Raw genomic sequence first — 16,001 nt, forward strand, 5'->3', positions numbered from 1 at the left:
CTAAAATCATGACCTTAAGTCTAGTTTAGCCAGCCTCTCTCCCAACCCCTTTTTTGAAGTATTCCTGTCAGCACTTATAAGAATTTAAGCTTCAGAGACTCTTGACCCTAGGGAAGAGAAAATAGTTTGTTCTCCTCCACATGGTTGATGGGTTGTGAGGGCAGCATGGTACCTCACTCTGTCTGTGTAGAAGGTACCGCATCAAGCCTGCCCAGACACCCATCCATTCTGCTCAAGCCAGCAGAGACCTGGGGAGTACAGAATGGCTCACAGGCAAGGGGCAAATAGGAGACAGGAAAAGAGCACTAGACTTGGGAGTCCCAAACCTGCCTAGCATCAATCATAAAAAAACCACTTAGCCACACTTTCTTCTAGTACTTCTATGACTTGATTCTAATAATCCCATATTAGTTTCTTTGCATTACTACAACAGAATACCAGAGGCAGTTAACTTTGAAAAGAAAAATTCACTCAAAATTTTGGCAGTTTAAAGGTGTAGTGCTGGCAAGTGCCCAGTTCTTAGCTATGTCATATGGTAGCAGACAACAATGGCAGGAGTGTGTCCAGGAACAAGCACATGATAATTTCTTGAATCGACAGGGAAAGAGAACAGTGGAGCCACACTTGTTCCTTTTATAATGATTCTCTTGAGAGAACTCAGGGGGTTGCACAAGAAATACCTTATGCCTAAGAAATAGGAGGACAGTCGTACCATACCCAAATCATAATGCTGATCCACCTAGAATTTATTTATTTATTTTTGCATAAAGAGTGAGGTCAGAATTTGATCTACTAGATCACCATGTGACCCAGCTTTCCCTCTCCTCAGTCTATACCCAAAGGACTTAAAGACAGCATACTACAGGGACACAGCCACTTCAATGTTTATAGTTGCACAACTCACAATAGCTAAATAGCTATATATACACAATGGATTAGTACTCAGCATTAAAAGAGAATAAAATTATGGCATTTGTAGGTAAATGGATGGCTTTGGAGAATATCATACTAAGCGAAGTAAGCCAATCCCCAAAAAACAAAGGCCGAATGTTCTCTCTGATAAGTGGATGCTGATCCATAATGGTGTGTATGTGTGGGGAGGAGAATGGAGGAACTTTGATGGAGTCAGGGGAGGGAGGGAAGGAGAGGGAGCATGGGGGTAGGAAAGATGGTGGAATGAGATGAACATCATTACCCTAGGGACATGTATGACTGCACATGTGGTGCGACTCTACATTGTATACAGCCAGAGGAATGAAAAGTTGTGCTCCGTTTGTGTACATTGAATAGAAAAGCTTTCTGCTGTCATGTATAACTGATAGAACTAATAAACAATAAATTAAAAAAGAATTTGATCTATTACATCTAACTGCTTGTCCTGACATCATACAAACACAATCCTCTCTTTTTCTTCTTCTCTTCCCTTGCAATGAGCAACCATTCTAAGGTGATCCAATAGTATCCTTTTGTTAGTGTAAAGTTTTGCAAAATGAGTGCTGCTTCCTTGAGACCATGTCTTTTTTTTATTAATTTTGTTTCTTATCTTTTGCAGTAAAACCTTTGTTTTTAAGATTCATCCATCTGTGAAGATTTCAAACTCCTAACTCTGTGGAGAACTGTGTGGAGTGTACCCCCTGTATTTGCTACTTCCCTATTAGTAATGTCCAGAGTTTTTTCCAGCCTCCCCCGACCTACACAATACTGTGATAAACAGCTGTCAGTTGCCTCCTTTGGGACCTGACTCAGTTGCCCTCCACATCTGGGGCAAGGCTATCATCTAGGATTAGATCTCCTTTTATTATCATTCAAGGGATTTTCTTTTTGTTTCTCCTGTGCTGGGTCTGTTGTTTCCTATATCTTATGTCTTACTCTTTCTTGGTCACTTCTTTAGATGGACTACATCCTTCATAGCTTTTTTTTTTTTTTTTGGTACTGACCCAGGGGTGCTTAACCAGTGAACTACATCCCAGCCTCTCCTTTTTTTTTTTTTTTTTAAGAGACAGGATATCATTGAGTTATTTAAGGCCTCACTAAGTTGCTGAGGCTGGCTTTGAACTTTTGATCCTTCTGCTTGAACCTCCTGTGCTGCTGGGATTATAGGCATGTGCCACCACACCCAGCCCTTCATAGCTTTTTTTAGTAGGAGTGTTGACAGGTAAATATCCTGAGAACTTACATGTCTGTAAATAAATGTCTTTATTTCCTTTTTATACTTGATTAAGAATTTGTCTGTGTATGAAACTGCAATTAGGAAATTGTTTTCCTTCAGAATTTTGAAGACTTTAATCCATTTCTTTTCTACTTCTTATGCTGTTTTTGTGAAATCTAAGCCATTATGATTCCAATTCTTCATCTGCCACCTCTTCTGTAACCCGCTTATTCCCTCCTCTTATCTTGTATGTTTGTGGACTCATGTTCTGATATTTCTGGGTCTATTTTCCTCTATTATGTTGTGTGTAGTTGTATCTTTTCAATCTGAGAACATCTTCCAGTTAAGGGAAATTTTCTTGACTAATTTCTCTAATAATTTCTGTCTCTCTTCATGGAACCTCTCTTCCCAGGATGATACATTTCTGTATCATCCTAATTGTTAAAGTCTTTGTCTTATTGTTTTACTTTCTTTTCTCAGTCCTTCCATTGAATTTTTCATTTCTGCTGAAATACTTTTCATTTCAAAGACTCCTTCTCTTCCATTCTTGCTTAATGGATGTAACGTCTTCTTTTACCTTTCAGAGAACACTGATAATACGTTTCTCCACTTTCTTGTACAATCTCTGTTTCCTCTTTATTTTGCTTCTCCTTGGCCTCTGTCTGTAATGTTGGAGACTTCCATCAGAGAGTTGGCTGCTCATGTGTAAGTGTGTGCAACAAAAGTGGTGACTGGAAGCCCAGTGTGTGCAAACAGAGGGCACAGTGATACTGCCTCTTGGTCTTTGGTTGATCAGATTTCCTGGAGAAGACCCTTTTAGTCTTCTGGCCTGGGAGGGTGAGGGCCTGAACACCTGCATTTTCTGGGAATAACAGGATTTGTTCATTCTTCCCATTTCTGGTATGGTACCGTAGACCTCTTTACTACACATGGTGCCTATAGCCTAGAAACCTTATTTTCAACCTTGTTAGGATAGAAGTACTGCAATGCCCGTGCAGAAGAGGGACTTAGATTCAGGAAATGAACTTGGCATTAGCCTTCAACCAGTCCTACTTATTTCAACTCACCCTCCACCCCCACTTCTAGATGTTCCTTAGTGCATCAATTCTGGAACCTGTGGAGTATTCTGTGATGCAAACTGGGAGAATCTTGACTTCTTCCCTGCCAGCTTGGGATTCAGCTTTCTTGGATATACGAAGTTCATTCCCATGGGAAATGCCTCTGCTTTCCAGCCTCAAACACTTTCTATTATTACTTCTTTTGCTGTTCTCTCTGTCCTCGTAGAGGTGTTTCTTTTTTTTTTTTTTAAGAGAGAGTGAGAGAGGAGAGAGAGAGAGAGAGAGAGAGAGAGAGAGAGAGAGAGAGAGAGAATTTTTAATATTTTTTTTTTAGTTCTCGGCGGACACAACATCTTTGTTGGTATGTGGTGCTGAGGATCGAACCCGGGCCGCACGCATGCCAGGCGAGCGCGCTACCGCTTGAGCCACAACCCCAGCCCGTAGAGGTGTTTCTTTAAAAAAAAAAAAAAAATGACTTGGCTAAAGTTTTCATGTGGTTCCAGGCAGGAGCTAAATGGGATGTATGTGTTCAATCTGTCATTTTAACCCCCAAAGTCTCCCATTTTTGGAATTTTTACTCAGTTCCATTGAGCTCTTATCTTTCATGACACCAGCACCATAGTATCCTAATTAATGTTATTTTATACTATATTCTCTTAATTTGAATGACAAATACTCCCTTATTGTTATTCTTTTTGAGTGCTTTTCTGGCTATTCTCACATGTGTTGTCTTCCAGGTGAACTCTGGAATTACTTTGCTGGAGTTTAACAGTTTTTATTTGATGGTGATTGTGTTACATTTCTAGATTAATTTGGAAGAATCAACTTCCAGTTCATGATCATGTCATTGTGTCTCCATTTTCTGAGTTCTTCCTTTGTATTTTTGTGGAGTTTTAGTCTATATTACTTTGTTCGTAGCCTATGTGCATCCTCCATTTTTTACTTATTCCTGGGTATTTTCGGGGAGTGTTGTTTGTTGCTATAGATGACAAACCCTTTCTACCCACCTTGTTTTGTAGGTGGTTATTGCTATGTGCAAGAAAGGTGTTGATCTTTATATGTTCATTTTACATAAGATGAAAAGTACTATTCCTTGTAGGTTTTATAAAACTTTTTAATAAAATCTTCTAGGCTTTCCTTTGACTACTTTTTCAATTTCTTGTGAGTTTACGGGGGTTCTCTACCTGAGCCAACAATAGGAATTTCTACTTCATCTAGACTACACCTGTGTTTTAAATTTATGGCATTTAGGATTTCAAGGAGCTTAAATTTTCTTAATTTTTATTCTATCTCAGTGTTACTGATTGTGGACACAAGTTTTGAGTTTTCTTTGTGTCATAAAGTGAAGTCAGATTTGGAACTTATTTCATGCATGCATGAAAAGGGCACGTCTTCTGGTTTGGGGGTTTAAACACTACTAGATTGTCTTATTAGTTCAAATCTTTTATCTCCTTATTTAATGTTTTGTCCAACTCATCTGTTGTTTTCTGGAATCAATGTATTAAAGTACACATTTAACTGTGGCCTTGTCCATTTCTCCTTGTGTCCATTTGAAACTCTGCTAGGAGCATCAGGTTTCCTGACTCTCATGTCTTCTCCAGGAATTGTTTGCCTTGGCTGTCTGTTCCTTTGAATGCCTTGAATTAAATTTATCTCATGAATATTATTATAATGCCTGGTTTCTTTTCATTGGCAATTACATGGCATATGCTTCTTCGCCTCATTTGTTTTAAATCCTCCTGGTCATTTTATCTTCGTTATGCCTTGTGCAAGTAATTTATAGCTGGGTTTCCTTCCAGTTCCTATTTCTCTACCTGTCACCACATTTTGGCTCCTGCTTCTCCTACTGGCTTTCTGGCCTTCCTGGTCCTGTTTGCACCTGCCTCTTCTTTCAGACCATCTCTCAGCTCCTGGGAGGACCCCTCCCTTCTTTCTTTGGTCCCTGTGTTCTGACTTCCTCCCCCTGCTACGGCTTCTACCCCTCACAGGCCTGAGGTTACCTGTTGGGTCACTAGGAAAACTGAGGCACACCTGATCCTATGACCTCTGTCCGCTGGGGTGCTCCATCCAAGATGGAGGAGGCAGTTAATGCACAATCTCACACAATGGCTCATTACATGAGGAAGTGAACAGGATGCTATTAGAGGATTTGGGGGAGGGGACTATTTTAATTAAGGATGAAATGAGGGAAGACCTCCTTGAGAAAGTGACATTTTAGCAGATACCTGAAGGATGGAAGAAATGAAGGGCAGGTTATTCCCTGGGGAAAGGACAGTACAGTCTTCCCCTGTCACCTGGTTGTTCCCTAGAGTGTCAACGAAGTCTGTGGAGGAAGCACATGAGAACTGTGTTAATCAGCTTTGCGCTACTATGACAAAATACCTGAGACAAACAGCTTCTAAAAAGAAAAGTTTATTTCACTTCATGGTTTTAGAGGTTTCAGTCCATGGTCCCTTGGCCCTATTGCTATGGGTCTTTGGCAGCTGAGTGCATCATGGTGGGGGCTCCTGGAGCCTGATCACTTCATGGCACCCAGGAAGCAAAGAGAAATCCAGGAAGGCCAGGAGTCCCAATGTCCCATTCAAGGGCTCAACCCCAATGACATAATTTCCTTCTCTAGGTACCACATCCTAAAGGTTCCACCACTTCCCAGTAGTGCCACAGTCTGGTGACTAGGCCTTGAACACATTAGCCTTTGGAGGATACTGCAGGTCCAAACTACAGCAGGGACCAAATATGCCCCTGTCTTTCAAGGCTCTGAGCCCAGTGCAGGGGGGAGATATTGAGGTTTTGCACCACAATCTGTGGGATTATTCCCTATGGCCTTTTTGGGGGGCTCCTCTTGGGCCTGGGGGGCAGCTAACTTTAGGTAGAAGCAGCAGCAGAAAGAGTATTCCAGGTGGAAAGGTGAGCCCAGCAAAAGTGTGGGTGTGGCCTTTCACATGGGCTGGCAAATACCAGATACCTTTGACATTGTAGGGCTAGCACCTGCCACGTGATGCTCCTGAGCCTGTAGTCTCAAGCCCCATGTTTTCTCTTCTCCAGGCTCAATGATCTTGTTTCTATCAATTTTGATTTCCCCTAAACCAACCCTTGTGTCAGGACTGCTCTGGGCCATGTTAATAACGTTGGGAAATACACCCATAGTTTACTATGGTAAGTACATTCTCGTTGCAATGTCCTGCTATTCCCAAATATATAAATAATTATTCTTTGGAGGGAAAGAATAATGTTTCATTCTGGCCTGGGTCAGGTCCTGGTTCCTCCTTTCTAACACTGTGGTTTGAGAGTCACTTGATCTTTCTATTCTTCTATTTCTTTATTGCTTATCTTAGTCCATTTCGTGTTGCTGAAACAAAATACTTGATGCTGGCTAATGCATAAAGATCAGAGGTTTATTTTGCTCACCATTCTGGTGGCAGAAAAGTTCAAACAGCATGGTGCTGGCATCCTGACAAGGCACCTCCCCCTAGCTGTGTCATAACATAGCATTTGGCATCACAATGGCAGGAACATGTAAGTGTGAGTGGGAAAGACTGTATGTCAAGAAAAGAAGCAAGAGACAAGCAGGGTCCAAGCTCACTCTTTTGTAACAACCTATTCTCTGGGGAGCTAATCCAGTCCCTTGAGACCTGACCCCCTCTTTTGAGTTAGTCCCTTAAAGTTTCCACCATCTCAGTAATATTATTGAGAATAAGCTTCCCGTTTCTGAACCTTTGGGGGACAAGCCACATCCTAACCATAGCACCACTAGAACGATAAGGATCCTCCTCCTTAGTGTGCAAGTCAAATGGCTATTGGAGGTGACAGTCTCATCACTGTGAAGGGCTATGCATATGCCCTTGCTCCAGAGACCTGGACACTGAGGTTCCCAGGACACTGACAGATATAGCCCTCAGCCCACTAGCTCAGGGGGGCAGGCAGTACCCTTAGTTGTATGGGGCTATAAATTAGCCTGGCAGCCGTGACCCACTCATTCCCCTGGGTGGCACTTGCTTTGGGCTTCCCTGGACAGGAACCCTGCTTTTCTTCAACACATCTTCTCCACGGTCTGTTGATCGGCTCCTTGACAGAGCCTTTCTTTTCCATTCTAGAAACTCTAAAACTGGGGATGGCTCTTGGATATGCCTCCTGCTGTGTGTCTCTTGCCCAAGACATGAGCAAACAGAGCCCCAGCTGCCATCTGGAAGTGTCTCCAAGCACAGGAAATGCCAGGAACTAAACATCTTTTTAGTTACCCAATTAAAAGATAGGATACTGGGGCTGGGGTTGTGGCTCAGTGGTGGAGCACTTGCCTAGCATGTGGGAGGCACTGGGTTCAATTCTCAGCAGCACATATAAATAAATAAAATAAAGGCATCAACAACTAAAAAAAAATTTTTAATAAAATGAAAAATATGATACTGCTCCAGACCCTTCCCTTAGGAGAGACTCCGCCTACCAGGACCAGTGACTTCTCCTTCTGGAGGTAGCTGCACAGAGAAGTGAGACTGAAGGCAGCAGCATCCCCCGCCTCAGCAGGAGATGGGCAGGACTGACAGCTCACTATTCAGCTGGCTCAGTAATGCAGGATGGAGAAAAGGGCTGTGTGAGCTCTGGGTCACTGTGGCTTAGCAGGCCTAGGCTGCAAGTTCATGGGAGCTCCCAGGGAAGTCAGAGATAGTGGCAAAGAGTCTGCTCCACCTGGCCTCGAAGGAACAAGTCTAGCAGAGGTCTTTAGTCGAGGCAGGCAGCCCAGCACATATGGGCTGGTTCCAAAGGCCAACATGAAGGTCAAGGGGATCACTAGGAAGCCGATCCAGGACCATGAAGAAGCTTGCTGCTGGCCAGAGCTCCCTGCAGCAGGAATCCTGTGAGAGACAGGCATCCTGGGCTTTAGGGTCAAGCCCATGTGGGGAAAGTTGAATGTGCCTGCTGTGGGGAGCTTGACTACCAGGTTCCACAGGGACAGAGAAGAGCAGGAAGGCAGCTGGACCAGGCTCATGTACCCCCAGGCCTGGGGCACAACAGACCTTACTGACTTTGGGGCTGCTCCCTGTGTCCTGAATGAGACTGAGACTTCCAGGGACCAGACTACCTGGCAAGGCTCTCACCTGCCTGCTGCTCTCACCTGCTGACCTCAGGGCTCCTGCCTTTCTGTCTTTACCTGCTTTGCCATTGGGCCTTGGGGCTTGTCCACAGGAGCTGGGAAAGGAGGGAAGGAGAGTGTTCTATAATGTCCAAGGCACCCCCAAAATGATCATGATGAGAATAATGATGACAAAAATAACTATGTTTAAGGTGAACTTGGCATTTCTAAAACATCTTTTTTTAAAAACCCCACTGCTTTGAGTAGACCTATAACATACAGTTTGGTTAGACACTATGCTCCTTGACAGAAGCAGCTTCAAGACTAGCCTTAGCCCAGCTCTGACCTGATGGTGGCCCTGTGCCCCCCCCCCTTAAGGGATATCTGGAGGGGATACTATATAGTGACCCAGGGGTTAGGATCAGGAGAGCACACTCTGAGGTCTTTTGGAGCCAGGAGGTCATCAGGGGTGGCAGGTAAGTGGCCCTATGTGTCCTATCTCCAGACATGGTCCTCAATTCACAGCCCTGGGTTACACTGGGATGGCTTCATCTCCAAATTCCTCAAGAGAAACTGGATATTCTATCTTGCTTTTAATGTGAAATCTCCCAGTTTTCAAATACTGTCAACCAAATAAGGCATTCCCCCCCTCCCCCCAATAAGGTATTTTTAAAATACCATATGGTCTTAATGAGCACCTCTGTGGTCTGGTTTTGCCCCCAGGGGCTGCCCATCCATGACCCTTAGCTTGATAGGGGCAGAAGGGAATGTCCAGCTTCTTCCCCAGGGAAAGACTTTTTCTATGGAAATTACCATCTTTCTGTTTCCCAAGGTGGTTCTGAAGGTGAGCTGTCCCTGCTCGTTGAAAATGCAAAGAAATAAGTGTATAAAAATAGAGGAGCAATCCCTCAATTCTTCTGTCAGGTTTAAGTCCCCAGCGTCTTCTCTGGGAGCAGCAGGGATGGCCCTGAATCATCTCCAGGCAGCTGAGTGGAGCACTGAGCTCTGCACGGTCACTGCCTGCAGGGCTCCCAGCCCCTTCCCTGACCCTGGCACAGCCCTGGGCAGCACCAACGTGTGTATGTATGTGTGTGCTTGCATTGTGTGCACATGTGTGTGTATGTGCATGTAGGTGTGTGCCTGCACATGTATGTGGATTGTGCCAGGACTCCAAGGACCCAAGAAGGCATGGGAACCCAAGCAGCAGCTGCTCAGCCCTGGCCCCAACTTGTTCTTTTTCCAGTCAAAGCCGGTACCTTTGCTTCTCACCTCCTCTCTTTTCATTCTTGGTCTCGCCCACAACCAAGCTGCAGACTAAGTCAGTTCATCTTGTCTGAAGCAGGAAGCAGAGTTTAAGGAAAGAGCTTCTGGCAGAGAGCCATGCTGGGGTTCTGTCAGTCTCCTCATCTGTCAAATGGGGACAGTAATTTGTACTGAAGATGCCTGTTGCACTCTTTGAGGAGATGAATGCTGGGGGCCAATTTGGGGGAGTGGGCCCCCAAACCAGGCTGCCTCATATCTCCCTGAGTGGCCAAGTTCCCTTCAGAGGCCTGGTTCCACCTCCAGAGCCTGTCTTGTGCCACCTTGACATGGAAGAAGTGCCCATACCTGTCTGGGGAATGTGGTAGATAAGAGGCGATAGGGATAAGTGACAGAGTTGTTCTGGAAGATTCTTTATAGAAAATGTTTCAGGGATGTCAACAGCTGAGCAGGGCTCTTGGTACCCACTCTAGCTAAAGCTAGGACCTGGACATCACCCTCAGTGTTGATGATGTCACCTGCGTCTCTGGTTCTTCTCAGGGCAGGAATCACTGAGTGCCACTGAGAAGCACAACCTGGCTTGGACAGAGACCTGTGCAGCAGGGCAGGGGTGAAAGGGATGGGGCTTCCAAGACAGTGGCACAGGGACTCAGTGGGCAGCATACAGTGTGGTCTGCAGCTGCCATCAATGCTGATGGTTGGCCTCGTCAGTCTGGCTGTGACCCTAAGAGGTGAGGGCAGGGGAGGACTGAGAACTGGAGCACTGGTCCAGGGTGACATTTAGACCCAGTGGGGAAGTAGATGGGAACAAAGGCAGAAGCCACAGCTTTGCAGACAGTGGGACACCATCTGAGGCCCTGAACTTGATGGAGCTCCAGGTCCTGGACTCTGTAGCTGAGACCCCTCAGGCCCTTACCCCCATCTGGGCTGTTGCTCATTGCCTGGTGCTAACTCTTTAGGGGCAGGGTGTCAGGGCCTGCTGTGGGGAGCTATCATGAGGAGCTCGTGTTGGTTCCTGCACAATTCATTGAGCACCAGGGGCTGACTTAAGAGTGGGGTGGGGGACATCTACCTGGTCCCTTTAGTGGAGGACTGAGCAGAAAGCTCTTGGAGGGGAGCCAGGCTGGAGGAAATGCTGTAGAACACATACTGCTGGGGTGAGGCCTACGTTTCCTCAGTTATAACAGAGGTCAGGGGCACCTGGGACATCAGCCGTTTGGTAGTAGGCCAGCCCTGTGAGAGTGTGTTAGTGTATGTGGGTGGAGAGAGCTGGCTGTGCAGGCGACACTCCTGGCCTCAGATGCTGGGTGCCAGCCCTGGGCTCCCCAGTCTGTCATAGTCTCAGGAGGACACCGTGGCCCTCACTGTGGCGGGAGTTACTGCCAGGTGCTAGCCAAAGAGTTGGCCCTAAAGCCTCTGAGGTGGTTGGTTTGAGTGCGGCTGAGTCTGAGCCAGCTTGGCATATCACTACAGCCCCTCTCTAGACCTCAGTTTGTTCTTCTGCTAAATGGGGGCAACAGTGCCCTTGATGATGATGATGATGTTGCTGGCACTTGGCTGGAGTTGAGCTGCATCCAGTGGAGTCTCGTCCTGCTGTGATGTTCCCGGTGAGCCCGGCCTGCCGCTGATGATAATGTCCTATCCCTGTAGGGGCCTCCCTGGGCAACTTGGATAGCCTCAGCCAAGCGCTGGGCGTCTTGGAGGAGCAGGTCAACAGCTCCAGGAGGAGGGCACGAAGACACGCTGCCGATGACGACTACAACATTGAAGTCCTACTGGGTGTGGACGACTCCGTGGTTCAGTTCCACGGGAAGGAGCACGTGCAGAAGTACCTGCTGACGCTCATGAACATCGTAAGTGGGGCCGGGTAGGTTAGTGCGAGGCTGGAGTCAGAGCAAGGACATGGGGGCGTGGAGTGGGGGCATCATGGGCAGGGCAAGACTGCAGGTGGCGCCTGTAGAAGAGTCTGCTCAACTTTCTGTGCCAGACTGTTAAGTTTTTTCCACTTGAAGCTGAAAGCAAGGGCCATCCTCAACAGGGAGGCTTTCTAGGTCCACAGGTGAGAAAAGTTGAGCATCCCATCCACCTCCCTGCGTCTCAGGCTTCTTGTCCGCAGGTGGGGATGATTCTGACTTGGCAAGGCTGTTTACAAGCTTAAGCAGTTTTTCCCACACTCCAATCATTTGTGTATCTTTTATAAAAAAAAAAATTAATGATTTCCATTTTTAAAATTTAAAATTATTTTAAAAAGAAATCTCACTTCATCTAAGAAATAATCTTAAGGTAAAATCCAAAATGACCTTATTCAATGCCAGCTAGATAGTTCTGCATTCGGCCGGCCCTCAAGACAGAGCTTTGGCCCACTTTCTGCCAAAAATGGAGATGAGTGGTGTTAGATAGGAGGACAGACAGACAGACACTGATCAGAGGCTCCTCCTTGAAGCAGTCAGAAGAACTGAAGGTTAAAAAGGGAACCACTTTCTTCCTGTGAATCTGGGCTATTTAATAGGGGTGTCACGTAAGTCTTCTCAGTACCTGCCTCTTGTGTGTTTATTGTTGAGGTTACAGGGTCACCCCCATACATTCCATGCCTCGTGTCCTTTAGGAGGTACAAGATGTTGATCAGTATGCAGGTGTGGAAACCTTTCCTCTCTTTGCTTGGTGCTGATCAAGCTACTGTGGGGACATGGGGCACCCAGATTTCAAACTGCAGGCTCTGGGGAAGCTGGGTTGAACTTTTCAGCTCTCCCTCTCACTGGGGCTGGCTCTTCTGAACACTGCTAAGAGACTAGGGATGGGAGGGAGGATGGGGCGTGGCTTTGAACAGGAGTTGAAAGGGTAGAGTGTTGGTGCGGAACAGGGTGATTAGTGGAACAGGGTGATTGGTGGAACAGGGTGATTGGTGGAACAGGGTGATTGGTGGTTGGTGGGGTGGAAGCCTGGGCGGATGGGGAGTTCTAAAGTAGCCTAAATGTTATCATGAATGAGATCTAATACAAGTCTAGCCCAGGCAGGCAGTAAAGGGCAGAGGGATCTTCTCGGGGCCTACTGCTTAGCTCTGCTTTCTAGGGCCAGGTGGTGAACCTTTGGGAACCCAGTTGGCACAGTGTCCCCAAGGTGTTGATGAAAGATGCATCAGGGAGGACGTGAGTGAGCTGAACCTTGGAGGGAGAGACTTTTGCCCACGTGTTCACCTCCCTCCTCTCCTGCCTTCGATGAGCAATTGACAACCACCCCTCAATCTTCTCAACTGCAAAGCGGTGCTAAAGTCCTACAGAGGACTTTACAGGGCATTTTATTTTTTAGAGTGCCCTTAATCTTATATTAATTTTGAAAAGTTCCTTTAATGTAATAATAACAATAATTACTCCAATTATTAGCTCCAGTGTGTGGCTGTGTGCGAGCCTGTTCTAGGTAGGGTTCTAGGTACTTATTATGCAATACGTTAGGATATCTTCACCATGAGTCCATAAGACTGGTAGATACAAAATCTTTGTGTTCAGTATATGTGTTCTTCCTCAAGGGATTCTACTGCCTTCCCACCCAGTGGGAAAAAGGACTGTACTTGGAATAGAGTCTTGGCCCTACCTTTTCCAGGTGTGTCATTGGGAATGCTGCCCCAGTTCTCCAAGCCTTGGTTTTTTCATCTTTAAAATGGGCCAGTAATTTCCATCTTGGGCATTGTAGTGAGGATGTAATGAGAAAGGGAGATGGAGGTATTTTTTTAGTCTGTAAATAAGGTGACATGTTTTTCAGTCTCTAGGTAAAATGTGTTTTGCTAACGTGACAGCAACAATATTTGATTTAATAACAGCACTCAAAGAACCATTCTTAAGAAGTCCACCAGGGACTCTGCCTGAAGATGGGGGTATCCGGGGTGAGTTTTTCCTGAGACATAATGAAGCACATCTTCCTTTTCCCTGGTAGGGAGTGTTCTTGTGTCATAGAGAGCTGGTTGGAGGAAGTCTAAAACTTTCTCTTTTTGCAGTGAATGTCAGTGTATTTATTCACACTCCTGTGATCCAACTGGACCTCTGTTTTGGATAATGGGCCAGAGTTTTTAGAGGATCATGAGAAATATAAAAATTATTAAATCAAAATGAGCTTTATCATAATGAACAAAAAAAAAAAGGATTTTTGGAGCTAAATCCAAGAAGTTAAGAAATGGGAGTTGGAGCTTATCTTTTTTCTGTTTCACACAGATGTGCATTTATTTATTCAGCAACTGTTCATTGAATGTGTACTTGTCCTAGGCACAGCAGTGAGTCCTTCAGAGAAACAGGGGCATGGTAGAGAGGCCTGGGGCTCTGGGGGGAAGGGGGGAGTTTTTTTCTATTCTGAGCTGAGCTCCACCTGCCACAGCAAGAGCACAGTGTGGATAACGGAGATAAGGTTCGGATCAGCTGGGAGCATGGCGTTGCCCTGACAATTAATACCCTGTGTCCTCATTGAGAGCGCGTGCACACCCGAGAAGAGAGAGGGTATAAGACAAGTGGGACCCTTGGGTGGTCTTGGGGCTGATTTAAAGCATGCAGGACCCTTTGGTGATCTTAGGGAGGAAGGGCATTGAAGAAGGATGTCTATTTGAGAAAAGGACGACCTTGTAGAACATTGTTGTCTCAAAGAGCTTTCTGTAGTGACAGAAGTGCTCTCATTCTGTCCTGTCCAGTGTGATAGCCACTGGCCACACTGGCTTTTGAGCACTTGAAATGTGGCTGGTACAAATGAAAAACTGAATTTAATTTAAATTATGTTTCCAACATAATTTTAATTTTTAAATTTTGATTGTGATAAAATATCCACACAGGCATTATCATCTTCACCATTTTTAAGGTTCAGTGGTGTTAAGTGCATTACATTGTTGTGCATCTCTTACCACCATCCATCCCCAGAGCTCTTTTCATCTTATAGAACAGAGACTCTGTATCCATTTGTGTTAGTCAGCTTATTGTCACTGTGATTAAAATACCTGACAAGAATAACTTAGAAGAGGAAAAGTTTATTGGGGGCTCATGGTTTAGAGGTCTGAGTCCATGGTGGGCCAACTCCATTGCTGTGGAGAGGCAGAACACCATGGCAGAGGGCATGGCAGAGGAAATTGCTCAGGTGATGGCAGTCAGGAAGCAGAGAGAGAGAAAGGGAGACAGGCTTAAGGAGCCAGGGACAAGATATAATCCCCAAGGGCATACCTGCTCCCCAATGATCTGCTTCTTCCAAGTGCACCCCATCTGCCTACACTTACCATCCTGGAGTTCGTTCATTATAAATCCATTAAATGGATCAATCCATTGATGAAATTACAGCTCTCATAATGTAATCATTTCATCTCTGAGCATCCCTGCATTGACTAACTAACACATGAGATTTTGAGGGGCCTCCTGTCCAATCCATAGCACCATTAAACACTAACTACTCATCTCCTCTTCCTCCCCTCGGCTCCTGGCAACCACTGCTCTACTCTCTGTCTCTGTGAATTTGACCACTTTAGGTACATCACATAAGTGAAATCTTGCCATATTTGTTGTTTTCTGACTGGCTTATTCATGTAGCATGATATCCTCAAGGACATCCATGTTGGAACATGTGCCAGAATTTCCTTACTTTTTAAAGCTGAATAATATTAAATTGAATGTATGGACCATATTTTATCTATCCATCCCTCCACTGATGGACAGTTGGGTGGTGTCCACCTTTTGGCTATAGTGAGTAATGCTACAGACATGGCTGTATGAATATCTGTTCAAGGTCCTGTTTTCCATTCTTTGGGGTCTATACCCTAAAGTGGAAATGCTGAATCATGTGATAATTCTACGTTTGATGTTTTGAGAAACCACCAAACTGATTTCCTCAGCCACTGCATCATTTTATATTCCCACCAACAGTGCACAAGGGTTCTGGCTTTTCCACATCTGCACAACACTTGTTCTTTTTGTAGTAGCCATCCTAACTGGCAATTTATTTGCAGTTAATTTGTGCTTAGATTTAAATTGCCAGGGTGGCCAGTGTCAATTCTGTTGGGACAGTGGAGTTCTGGAAGACATTTGTACAGTGGGAATGCTTCCTGTGTCCTCTCTCTGAACTTGAACTTAGCCACCATATATTAAACAGCAGCACGGGGTATGTGGGCCTCAAATCAAATCCCAAGTGGCCTTTGGAGGCCTGGCCAGTAGCTTGTCATATTCCTCATGTAAGTTCACAGCTGGTCTTAGGGCCTCCCAGGGCTGGAACCAAAGTAACAACACAGAAGGACAGATGTGGCAGTCGCTTCCCTGAGTTGTGTTCCAAGTGCGGCATCCGGTTGATTGTAATAGCAGGCAGGGTCAGGATTGGGGGCCACCCCACAGGGCAGGCATGCATGACTGCTGAGGAAGGCCATTGAGATATGGGAGAAGGGTCTAGTAGGGGTTTCAATGGTGGGGACCCAGGATGTAGACTGAAGAGGAGAGGCTGAGGTGAATGGGATGTA

General features: G+C 45.5%; 1 protein-coding gene across 1 annotated transcript in view; it reads left to right on the top strand.

The window, feature by feature from the left end:
- ADAMTS2 (ADAM metallopeptidase with thrombospondin type 1 motif 2) overlaps positions 1–16,001 on the top strand; it is a 243,360-nt gene that overhangs the window by 134,175 nt on the left and 93,184 nt on the right. Inside the window, exon 4 of the mRNA XM_081282228.1 lies at positions 11,186–11,388. Within this exon, the coding sequence (XP_081138354.1) occupies positions 11,186–11,388 (203 nt within the window). The remainder of the gene's footprint in view (positions 1–11,185; positions 11,389–16,001) is intronic.

The sequence above is a fragment of the Spermophilus citellus genome (assembly GCF_964194105.1).
Source record: "Spermophilus citellus genome assembly, chromosome: 1".
Taxonomy (NCBI): domain Eukaryota; kingdom Metazoa; phylum Chordata; class Mammalia; order Rodentia; family Sciuridae; genus Spermophilus; species Spermophilus citellus.